This window comes from Grammomys surdaster, unplaced genomic scaffold (genome assembly GCF_004785775.1).
Source record: "Grammomys surdaster isolate TR1022 unplaced genomic scaffold, NIH_TR_1.0 126219, whole genome shotgun sequence".
In the NCBI taxonomy this organism is placed as follows: Eukaryota; Metazoa; Chordata; class Mammalia; order Rodentia; family Muridae; genus Grammomys; species Grammomys surdaster.
The window spans coordinates 3112351-3124175 of NW_021621022.1; the positions used below are offsets into that span (position 1 = coordinate 3112351).

At 50.8% G+C, this 11825-nt stretch overlaps 1 protein-coding gene across 1 annotated transcript; it reads left to right on the top strand.

The window, feature by feature from the left end:
- The first annotated feature begins 438 nt into the window (after positions 1-438).
- Positions 439-10803, top strand: Rp1l1 (RP1 like 1). The gene is made up of 3 exons (XM_028758680.1): positions 439-1071; positions 4485-4626; positions 5966-10803. Exons 1-3 carry the CDS (start codon positions 439-441, stop codon positions 10801-10803), a joined length of 5613 nt encoding a protein of 1870 aa, XP_028614513.1.
- Positions 10804-11825: the final 1022 nt, after the last annotated feature.

Sequence of the window (11825 nt, forward strand, 5' to 3'; positions counted from 1 at the left end):
GAAGAGAAGAGAAGAGAAGAGAAGAGAAGAGAAGAGAAGAGAAGAGAAGAGAAGAGAAGAGAAGAGAAGAGAATAAAGACTTTTGACCCTTGCTCTCTTGTCTAGAACTTCAGATGTATAAATTCATTTTTTTACTATAACCATTATCCAGACTGACTAAGCCAGATTCTACAGACATTCTAAGTCATTATCTTCCTGGTTATATAGATAGAAAGTGGCAGAGGTGGTAATGGGGGTAGCACTCAGATCTCCCTAATGCTAAATCTTTACCTTTTAACCCGGATGGATCAAACTGTCCCTATATAGCTGGACAGAACTAATTTGGGGTATCGTGAAGCACCTCCATAAAGAAAGGAGGAGACTAGGTAGTCCTAATCTGTTAGTTACCTTCTGAGCCTCTCTTCCTTTGTCTGTTATAGCTGTCTGGCCCTCTACATCATGAACAGCCCTCCAGGAGACACAAGGAATGCTCCTGCACCAAGCCGCCCTGCACCAAGCCACCGGCAGTGTCTCCTGCCCTCTGTGGCTCACACTCCCTCTGTTACTGAGGTGACACCAGCTAAGAAGATAACCTTCCTCAAGCGAGGAGATCCCCAGTTTGCTGGGGTTCGCCTGGCTGTTCACCAGCGCACTTTCAAGACCTTCAGCGCTCTAATGGATGAGCTGTCTCAGCGCATGCCTCTTTCCTTTGGGGTGCGTTCCGTCACCACACCCCGGGGCTTGCATGGCCTCAGTGCCCTGGAGCAGCTGCAAGATGGGGGCTGCTACCTCTGCTCTGATAGGAAGCCCCCTAAAACTCCAAAAGAGCCAGGCCAGCTTCAACGGAAAAGCCCCTCTGCTGAGCAGTCACAGATTTTTCAAGGTGGGAGTGAAGCTCCAGTAACATCCTATTCCTGGAAGGGTCCCAGGGCCTCAAGAAGGCTGACACTGGTGAAGAATGGGGACCCTAGATGCCAGCAGACAGTGGTTCTCAGTCACAAGAACACCAGGAATCTGGCAGCCTTTCTCAGCAAAGCCTCTGAGCTTCTGCACTTTCCTGTCAAGCAAGTGTACACGATCTGTGGGAAGAAGGTAGGCTGTGGGGCAAGTATTTCCTTTGGACCCTGGGTCAAAATACATACATAGACAGCCATGATTGCCCACTGCTAATTAACAGTGAAGGGAGAGTGTAGAGACACGAGGTCAAATCTGTTAATCAACAGCCACCATCAGACTTGGGGAAATGGCTCAGCTGGTGGAGTGCTTGCCATGCTGAGTGAGAACCTGAGTCAGACACACACACAAGCATGCATGGATGTATGCATGTGCACACATACATGCTTGCACATGCACAAGCACACACACATGCACACGCACACACACACAGCCACCCTACTCATAGCTCCCATTTAGGAAGTACTTAGCACACAGTAGGCCCTGAGCCTTACACATGTTCCTCATTTGTTCTGCAGTCCTCTCAACAGGCCATTCCCATCTGAGTTTAGTGCAGGAAACAGATCACCCAAGGTACCTTGAGCATCGAGAGATTTAATGCAGGAATTAGGGGCCAGGTCTAGAAAGCCAGAGTGTGACATCAGGGCTGGGTCTACAGAGATGGCTCACCATGTCCTGCAGGTAGCACTGAGAATATTGAGTTTGAGAACACATTGGTGAGGCTGACAGACAAGCTTGAGAAGCAGTGCTCAACAAACACAGCTACATCTCAACTCCCAGGACCTCTGGAGGGGATAAGTCTGCCATAGCCACTTCAGCTGCCTCGCCTCCTGATTCTTCAGTGCATGGCACATAGCAACACCAGCCAGAAGCAGGACGAGGCAGTGTCTGCCAAACAGCTTCCTTCTCTATCTTGATCATGGGTACCCAACTGAGGAAGAATGCAGCACTCCCCCAGCCCTACCTGCAAAGGCTACTGAGTGTAGCTGGGACCTTCCTAGGTCCTACAACACATGAGTTTCTGACAAAAGTGGGCTTTTGGGGAAACTGAGCTGGGCTGATCTAATTCCATCTCCCCACAATCTGGGCCTGTATCTGCTTAGCACTGGGGGCTCCTATAGTCAGAACTATATTTGCTAACCAGGTGTGGTGTCACCTGTCTGTAATCCCAGCACACAGCTGCTGGAGGCAAAGGGAATTACGAATTTGAGACCAGCCTGGGCTACATGGAGAATTCTAGGTTAGTCTCACGAAACAAAACAAAAGCAAAACCATCATATTTACTTTCTGCCCAAAGCCATATTGTCTCCGTGCTGTCTGTGTGCTAGTGAGAATGAGTGGCTCTCGTCCCCGGGTGTCAGTTCACATGAAGGCAGCAGCTCATATCAGTTGTCTTGGAAGTGCATAGCACATCCCATAGGAAAACAGCTCAACCTCATAAAAGGGGTGCCTCCCAGCTGGTTCCCACATGGAATCTTCCAGAGAATATTCATCCCACTATTCCACACTATGTGGGTGATAGAGTGTATGGCTACAAAGTGATTTCTTATTGTTTGCTTTGGAATAGGGTCTCACTATGTAGCCTGGCTGGCCTGAAACTTGCTATGTATTCCAGAATGACCTGGAAGTCATAGATATCCACCTGTCTCTGCCTCTTGAGTGCTGGGATTGAAGGTTTACACCACTGTACCCAGATACACAGCAAACTCGTGGTGTTAGCCCACTATCTTGTATCTTCTGCTGCGCAGCCAGCCACCTTCCTGGCTTACACCAGTGATAAATAGATATTCTATAAATCCATGACACTCATACTGAAAAGAGGATGGACAAGGACCATCTTAAACCAAAACAAAGTTATTCCATTCCAGTGAATACAAACTGCTTCAACAGAGATGCCCTCACCACATAACAGCAGCTGTCTGGTTGAGTGCCTGCGGACACTCAAATCACAAGCATTAGTCCAGTGTTAGTCTCCCCAGGAACATTCTCTGAGAAGACACAGGCCAGCTGTACCTGAAGGAGTGGTGTTGGTATTGCTTGCTCATGCTACTGTGTTTGTGCTGCTCCTGCTCATCAGCTGGCTGAATGGGCTTTGGGTAGCTGGTGAGAGAAAACCTGACATTCACTGACTGGGCCAGTCTGTCTATGTGATGCTCACTTTTTATGACCACTTACCAATGACACGTATGCCTTCACCCACTAGACAGTTGTTGGGGAGCCTTTGGGAGCTGCTTCTCTAGAGTACCTTGCCAGCAGACCTCCAATGTTGGTCCTTCTGAGTCCCTCACTCTCAAGTGGAATGCCTAGCCACTACATAGCCATTGTTCCTTCTCTAGCGAGGACAATCTTTAACCAGAACAAAGTCTATTCCATCCCAAACCCCAAATCTCCTGAACATCCCTCTACACCCTTCATGCTCCCTGAGTGGGTGTGTAATGCAAGAGTCTCTGGCACGCCACTGCCTCCTCAGTACTTGATGCTATGGTTGTAAAATGGAATAGAGATCTACCCAAAGAGTAAACCCACCTCCAAGTTGAAAAGAACAAAGGGGACTTCAAATGAACTCGGCTGGATGATAGGGAGTATAACAGAGTTAGTGTGGTAGTGGAAGGGTGTGTGTCCTCTGGATGTATACTAAGGAGCGTGATTGCTGGCTCACATGCTTGGTTTGGCAAGAAACTGACTTCCAGATTGGTAAGGCCACTTTTCTTCCATAAGTGACAGGTCCTGATGTCCTGCCTCCTCGCATTTGATGCAGTCATTGCTCTGTAGTTTGGTCATTCTAATAGTTTCATGGTAGTGGTGGCGGGGTATCTCATTGTTCCTGAATACACACTTCTAATTTGAAATTATTCAAAAGGACACACTCTTTTGAGCCCCTGGTATTGTACACTGCTGCTCACACCAACCGTAGCCTTTAGATGTACAGGGCTACAGAGGCTAGGGAAATATTCTAAGAGTAAAGTCCTATTTACTGGAGTGATGGACCTTGAGCCAGGAGTAGGCAGTAGGAGAGGAATGGGCAGAAACATGTCCTCCTGCTGGTGGATCTAAGGAAAGGGTAGAATTTGAGAATAGAGGGGCTCCCTGAGAGAGTTGTGCTCTGCCCTCATTCACTCAGTCAAGTAGAGGCAACTGGTTTAAATTATACTGGAAAGTTGTCAAATACTGGAGAAGACTCCACCTGGGCAAATGATAAGGCAAAGTAAGAATTAGATCTCCAAATGGAGGTATTGAACGTTCTGCTGCAAACACTTTACAAAACATATTCTAGAAGGTAGATGTGTGTTCAGGGAAGCACCTTAGCAGTTCCAACCTCTTTTCTATCTTAAGTAACCTGTGGTCACAGACTCTCAGCTGGTGAGAACAGAGAAAGGAATCTTCTTGAAGGCAGTGGGTTCCAGGCTGGTGATAAAGGCATGGGATGTGGGAACCCAGAATGGTACATGTAAGAGTCAAGAAGGGCTGAGAAGATGGATCTTCCGTTCCGGGCCTTCCAAAGCAGACAGGCTTTCAGACCAGGCTCCCAACTCTGTGTCAACCTCTTCCAGGTGGACTCTCTGCAGACACTCCTGGACGGCCCCTCCCTGCTGGTGTGTGCTGGGAACGAGGCCTTCAGACGTCTGGAGATGGAAAATGAAAGAGGGAACAGGACCAGAGTGTTATCTGGTGTGACTGCAAGGAATGAGCGTGGTGAGTGGGTTCTGGGGCCTCCTGGTCTCTTTCAAATGGGACAGCGGCTCTACCAAATTGCTAGTTATCAGTTTACCAGTTCCAGACTCACAGGGAAGATGCTTCGATCCAGTTGCTTGCTCTTCAACCTATGCTGGGTCTCTCTTGCTTCTTTCCCCATCCATCAGCTTAAACTGAGCAGAGCATTTCTGGGGACACCTGGAAGCAGTGTAGATTTTAACATAGAGAAATTTGAGCTTAATATTCTTAGTGTCTAAAATAACTATTAAGATTCCCAGGGGACATGTCATCACAGAGGTTCCGGGCTCTGTTGAGTGGAGCATTTAAGTCCTTCAGAGACATGGCAGCCTTAGGCACCAGTGGTGGTCTACAGTAGGTTACGATGATTAAAACATGCTACAACCATGGACCATCCAGCCAGACACATAGATCCATCAAAAAGCCCACCCTGGGCCAGAGTCTCTGCTTCATTATTAAAATATATGCTATTTTGAGAACACAGTTTGCAAATGCAGAATAAAATTACAGCAAAACTACTGAGCCGATAATGGGAAGAGTTTGGCAAATAATCAAATGGCTCCCCTTTGTGGGACTCCATTAAGAAAATGACCAAAGACAATGGTTAGGCCCATGCCAGAAGAGCCACCAGGCTTGCTTGATGCTATCTCCTGTCCAGATGTGTTCATGAGGTCTGCCCTCCTGGACACAGGTGCATCCCACCAAGCATAGCTCAGGAGATGAAACAGCTGAGACTCCATTCTTCTCTAAGGCTACTCTCTATCCCATGAGGCACCCACTCTAGTTTTCTACCTGGGGTGCAGACTAGACTCTCAGGAACTGATGTTGTATGTTCTAGAACTCTTTCTTCAGCCCAAGAGACTGGCCATTGGGAGGGAGATGGGTCACCAGGAATCATTACATCCGTTTACAGCTTATGATCAGATCGCGGGCAGCAACCTGAGCTTGCCTCCTGTCCCAGGTTAATGAATTTCCACTGTGTGGCTCCACCTGCCATGCCACACTCTCTCTAGACCCTGATTGTGCTGGTTCCTATTCAGCAGGCATTCCTGTGAAGTGAACAGTCTGTGCAAGAAGCTTCTTGCAGCAACTCAATGTGCAGCAAGCGCTGTGTGCATAGCTGCACAGTGAAGTGGAGTGAGTCAATCTCAGACTCAGAAGTAGTGGGGAATTGATGGCTTTGGGTGGGATTCAGCCTCAGTTCTTTCTTTCTGTGTCACCCAAGGGTCCTTCTAGGATGGCTCCGGCCTTATCTCCTGCTGCTGTCCTCTCCAGTAGCTCACTGCCTTGTTTTCTTCTCTCTTGCTCCACTGTGTAACAGGTTGCTGGGGACCAAACGCCAAGCAGAGTGTCATACACTCGAGGGGCAGGTCTGGCGGCAAGCTGCGGCAGTTTTCCTTGACTTCAGAGAGGTCTGGTCTCAGTGATCATCCAGTATCCAGTCATCAAGCCTGGGCAGGGCCTGCTTTGGACAGGTGCCCTCAGGACACGCCAGCCCCACCTGGTTCCTTGGTGGCTGCCGATGATGTAGAGAAGAAGGTCTGCCTGAATGAGGACGGCAGTCTGTCTGTGGAGATGAAAGTCCGCTTCCAGCTTCTGGATGAGGACACCCTGCGGTGGTCCCAGAGGGTGGGGCATGCCAATGTCTTCACAGCAGCCAGTGGAGAGGGTCAGGACCCGAGGGAGGCTGACAGGTTCTGTTGCAGACAGGAGGGCTACCCTTGGGGCATCTTAGAGCCTGAGGCACAGGGACTGGGTCCCTATGATGGAGGATGCCAGGGAACTTTTGATGTGGGCCAGCAATCACGGCCCAGCTATGACATATGGAGGAATCCCCTGACTGCCCCTGAGGGCACAAGGCCAACTCCTCGAAGGAGATGGGGTCTGGCTAAACTCTCTAGATGCAAGAACCACTGGAGACAGGGAGCCAATGATAGGAAAGGACACAGCAAAGATAATGCCAGCCCAGTCTCGACTCCTAGGCATCCCAGAAGTGTCCAGCCAAGCTCCTGCTGTCCTTGGACTCCAGAAGGTGAGACAGGCAGTGACACCTTGCATCCAGTCTCCTCAGCTTCTTCCCAAAGTGAGACTGAGCTGGAATCTGGTGAGAGCCCCTGCCTAGAGGACACAGGACCCTGTGGATTGAGACCTGAGACCCAAAGTATAAAAAGGTCCCTTTCTGATACATCCGTCAATGCCGAGTCTTGTGGGGAGTCTAGTGAGGGTGGTGGTCATCTCCCCAGAGGCTCAAGCCAGGCAAGGGTCATGGCTTCCCAGGGGCAAGTCACCAAAGGTGAAAACCCCTGTATTTCCACCCAGAGTCACTTACCTTTGAACCACATGGGTCTTCAGACAGAAAAGTATAGTCAGGGCACCAGGTGCCAAGAGGTCAGAGGTGAGCCTGTACTGAGACTGCCCCTGGTTCCAGGCCATTCTGGCTCTCAGGACACACAGAGAAATGCTCTCCCAGCTCCTGCCCGTGCCCCAGCCCAGCGGAGGCAAAGAAAACAGAAGAGGCCTGATGGTGTTGTGTGCTTGCCCAGTGTCTCTGACCCTTACCAAGTGGCTCAGAAAGGCCATGCCAGGCAGTGTCACTATTTCAGGGACACTCAATCCTCACTGGACACAGCCTTGCAAATACCAATGCCTCAGGAAAAAGAACAGGTCTGCCCAGGAAGCCCAGCACCACAATTTCTTTCAAACTCATCCAGTGTAGGAAATCAGGCCGAGGATCTGAGATCCCCATTCTCTAGTTCTCTTGGTTTTCGGGAACCACAAGCCACCAGCAAAGCCACCACCATGGCTATGAGTGACTCAGACTGTGTTTCCAGCTTTTGTCATCCCAGCACTCACTCTGCAGAGCCAGTAGGGGACACCAAGTGCCAGGCTCACTCATCAACTCCCACACCTGTCCACAGAGAAGAGGTTGGTTGCCTGCGGGACAAGGCAGGGACCACCCCTGAGCCTTTCTCATCCTCTGTGCTACTGGACAGATGGCCTGAGGCAGAAGATCCAAGAACCTACCAAGATTGCTTACAGGTTGCGCCAGCTTCTCCCCTCACAGTCCCCAGTGGTCAGACACAGGCCTCTATCTCTGAGGCCTGCTTAGGGGGCAGTAGCTTCAGCCCAACTCCACCCAAGGAGCAAACATGTTCTGGGAGGGAGCCTACAAGCAGCAATAGAGCCAGCAGTGGCCACAGTAGAGCCAATGGCTATGTGGGGCCCGGGAGGACTCTGCTGGGGAAGTCCCCTGGTATCAGGGGAAGCCCGGAGGAGTGGGAAGAGGATGGTGGAGTGACACCCAGTGCTCTGCCTTACACCTCTCCAGATGCTGTGGTCCGTGAGTGGCTAGGCAACATCCCAGAAAAGCCGATACTCATGACATATGAGATGGCAGGTGAGACCACAGAGGTGCCCAGTGACGGTCTAGAAGGTCCCAAGGAGGACCTGGGCGATGGCTGTTCTTTGAAAGTCCTGGGGGAACTGACTCAGGGCAGACAGCAGCCCCTGGAAGGGGTTACTGATGAGCACCCAGAGCCAGCAGAAGTCCTCTCAGGACCTGGTTCTGTATGCTGCAAAATGGGAGGTGATCTGCATCCAGATGCAACATCAGGTGAAAGACTCAAGGCTCCTGCAGAAGCTGGAATAGGAGAAGGGACCACAGTGGACCATGGTCTGAGCCTATGTGCACTCCCCACCAGGGTCTCAGCCTCTACACAGATCATGAAGGCCTTGCTGGGCTCCAACCCAGGCCGGCCCAGCAGTCTACCAGAGGTCTCAAGTACAGTAGCCCAGAGGCTCAGCAGCTCTGCTGAGGCCCTCATTGCCTGCCTTGCTAAGCTCCATTTCTTTGATGAGGGGCCTCTGGATGGCAAAGTAAGGCTTGAAGAGTCCTCTAAGTACCAGGAGATGCTGAGTATCTCCCAGACCCTGTGGCCTGGGAGTGAGCTTGGGCAAGGCCTGCTGGACTTTGGCCTCAGGAGACTCACTTCACACCAGGCTCTGCTGGGGACTGAGGACTTCACACCCACCTCCTCCTCTGGCGTGGATGTGAGTAGTGGCTCTGGAGGCTCAGGTGAGAGCAGCGTGCCCTGTGTCATGGAAAATACCCTGGCTCCTGAGAAGATAGATTTGCCCTTGAAAATCCCCTCTCAAAGACCTGATTCCAGGAGACAGGAGTACACAGAGCTGGAGAGTCGTTCCACAGCCTCATCTGGCTCTCAGGTCAGGACTTGTGCCACCAGCAGGGAGGAGGCAGGTAAAGGAGCCAGGGAGCAGACGTCGGGCAGTGCCCCAGAACAACCAATCAAAAGCATGACGCTGGAAGGGGATGCACAGTCAGAAGAAACAGAAGGGAGAGTAAGAGAAAGGCTACAGGAAAATAGTGTCCATGGAAAAGAAGAAGAAGGGGCTAGGGTCTGCAGTCAGGAAATGCTTGCAGCTGGCTCTCAGGATGAGGCAGGGTCACCAGAAGACACCAGAGTGCCAAAAGATGATGTAGGAACTGGCGCAGTCTCTGGAGAACTGTGGCCCCTAGATAGGAGAGAGGAACACACAGAGTCCCCTCAGCATTTCAGTGAGGGCATCTCAAGGGTTAGTGAGCATCAAGGTGCTCACATACTGGAGCTGGGATTGGAAGAGATGTCCAGAGTGGATGCAAGGGGCTGCAAGCAAGCCTGCATCAAGGCCAGCTCAGGAACCAGGGAGACGAACACATCCATGGCCCACAAGGGATCTCTGGACCCTGACCCAATCTGGGTGTCCAAGTTGCTGAAGAAGATAGAGAAAGCCTTCATGGCTCACCTGGCTGATGCCACAGCTGAACTTCGAACCCGATGGAACCTTCATGACAACAACCTGCTGGACCAGATGGTGACGGAGCTGGAGCAGGATGTGGGCCAACGGCTGCAGGCAAGCACTGTCAGGGAAGTCAGGAAGATCCGGAGCCGGGCAGGGAGGATGGTTCCAGAACCACCCCGGGAAGCCCTCAGAGGCCAGACTTCTCTACAGACAGAGCAGCGCAGGCGTCGCCTTCAGGGCCTGCGCAATTTCTCAGCCCTTCCTGGCCAGGGCCCCCTCTCCCTCACCCTGGACGATGGGCCCACAGCCTTAGGGACCAAATCAGATGCAGGGCCTGTGGAGGATGAGTTCTGTCCCTGTGAAATCTGTCTGAAGAAGAAGAGGACCTCTAGATTCCCAAAGGGTGCCACAACAGTCTCTGGTGCTCCAGTGAGAAAGGCCTTTGACCTACAGCAAATTCTACAGAGCAAGAAAGGGGGAAGCAGTAGTAGAGAGGTCATGGAGGTGACCCCTCAAAAGACAGGGATGATGTTGTCACAGGAGGACCCCAGAACTGTCCAGGGAGCTGATGAGAAGCAAGGGCTGAGGTTGGCACAAGGGCTTGGGGTAGCTGAGGGAGAGGAGGAGGAAGGGGAGCAGAGTTTGAGAGCAGAGCAGGATACTGAGGATTTAAAAACAGAAGGATCTGGTTGCTGTGTACCAGAAGAGGACACAGCCACCAAGGAAGATGGGAAAATCTGCATTGGCACAGTCCAAGAAAGCCAGCAGTTAGAGGGAACTGAGAGTGGGAAGGAGGAAACCCTGCACCAGAGCTTGAGAGATGGAGGCACTTCAGAGGCTCCAGCAAGACAGGGTGCCCATTCTGTGGAGATTCAGGAAGCTTCTACAGCCAGACAGCCGGAGGTAGAAAGCAGAAATCAAGATGTAAAGGAAGACAGCCCGTGGGTAAGCTCAGGAGAGAGCCAGGAAAGGGTGAGTTCTGAAAACACCAGCCTAGACCAAGAGGGGAGGCTCCCGAACCACCAGCAAAGGCCAGTCTCTCAGAGCCACGGCACAGCATGCTCTTCCAGGGCATCATCTCTGGACAACTGCTCACAGGTGTCTCAGAACGGCTCAGACAGAGACGTTCTAAGAGACTTCAAGCTCACCGAAGCCAAGAACAGCAGGGCCTTGCATGCAGAGAGGAAAGTCCCCATGATGTATCCAGAAAGTTTCTCTTCTGAGGAAGAAGAAGCTCCCTCCAGCCCATGGCCTCCAAAGCAGGAGAAAGGGGAAGATGTACAATCAGCTGGAAGCTTGGCTTGTACTCAGGTTGGGGGTAGGGTAGATGGCTTTGGCCAGGACGACTTAGATTTCTAGACATCAAACAATAGGATGGTAATGGAGCTGAGAGATACCTGCATAAGTGTATTGTCCATACACCCTAGAGAGGCTCAGATCACTGGGGATGTACAAGGAACAGGGACAAAAACCAAAGATTTGCTGCCCGCCCTGGAGCTGCTGGCCTAGCATCCTAGCCACTCAGAAGGCTAAGGAGAGAGGATAGAAAGTTCAGCGGCAGAGTGCTTGCCTAGCTTGTGTGTGACTCTGGGTTCAGCCTTGACAGTAACAAAGATGAAAAGGACCATGCTGTCCTTGGGCTCTAAAATTTAAGGCCCCCACACTCAGTGTAAAACGTTAGCTGTGAGCCTGCCATATTATCAGAGGTTAGCCAGTTCCTCTGTCTACACAGCCCAAGAGGATAGAAGGATCTGGAAAGATGCCTTAGGGCTTCTCTGTATGTTGGCTTCTTGGTGAGCAAGCAGCTCTCTCTCCCTATTGACCCCCTGTTACTTTCCCCTGGGCCTCTCTGGGTACACTCACCTTTTTTTACTTTGAGGCACTTTTTTTTTATTTTTTGCTGGTTTGGAATATATGTGGTGACTCTGCAGATGTGTATACTCGGAAAAAAAAGATAAATTCGGGGTCATTGGATAAGGTTTGTTCTCAGCCCCAATGTCCTCGGCTCTGCACCCCCACACACACCCGCTGCATACACAATTCATACTATTTGTAAGGGAAGGGGGAAGAGCCGGAAGGGAAAGCCACCTCCAGTTGACCAAGCGCCAGAGACAGCTTCGTGAAGTGATTGGGTGCAATGCTCTCCATCATTATCTGGATGTTTCATAGAGATTTTGTATATGATTTACGTACTGATGTCACGAATGCTTAAATATATATTCATTTATCTAAGAAGGCTTCAAATTTGTATTTTAATTCCTGAAGAATTTTCCTAGAAGGTAATAGGAAACAATTTCACCATTTCCCTAACACTGATAACTCTCCTCTCTCTCCCTTCTTCTCCCTGACTTTGTGGCATGTATGTGCTGTTTACTGAACCC

Excerpts from the sequence above, each read along its gene's own strand:
- Rp1l1 (XM_028758680.1), top strand. The coding sequence starts at position 439 with ATGAACAGCCCTCCAGGAGACACAAGGAATGCTCCTGCACCAAGCCGC. Across the intron at positions 1,072-4,484 it reads ACACGATCTGTGGGAAGAAG|GTGGACTCTCTGCAGACACT; the intron begins GTAGGCTGTGGG and ends AACCTCTTCCAG. Across the intron at positions 4,627-5,965 it reads GACTGCAAGGAATGAGCGTG|GTTGCTGGGGACCAAACGCC; the intron begins GTGAGTGGGTTC and ends ACTGTGTAACAG.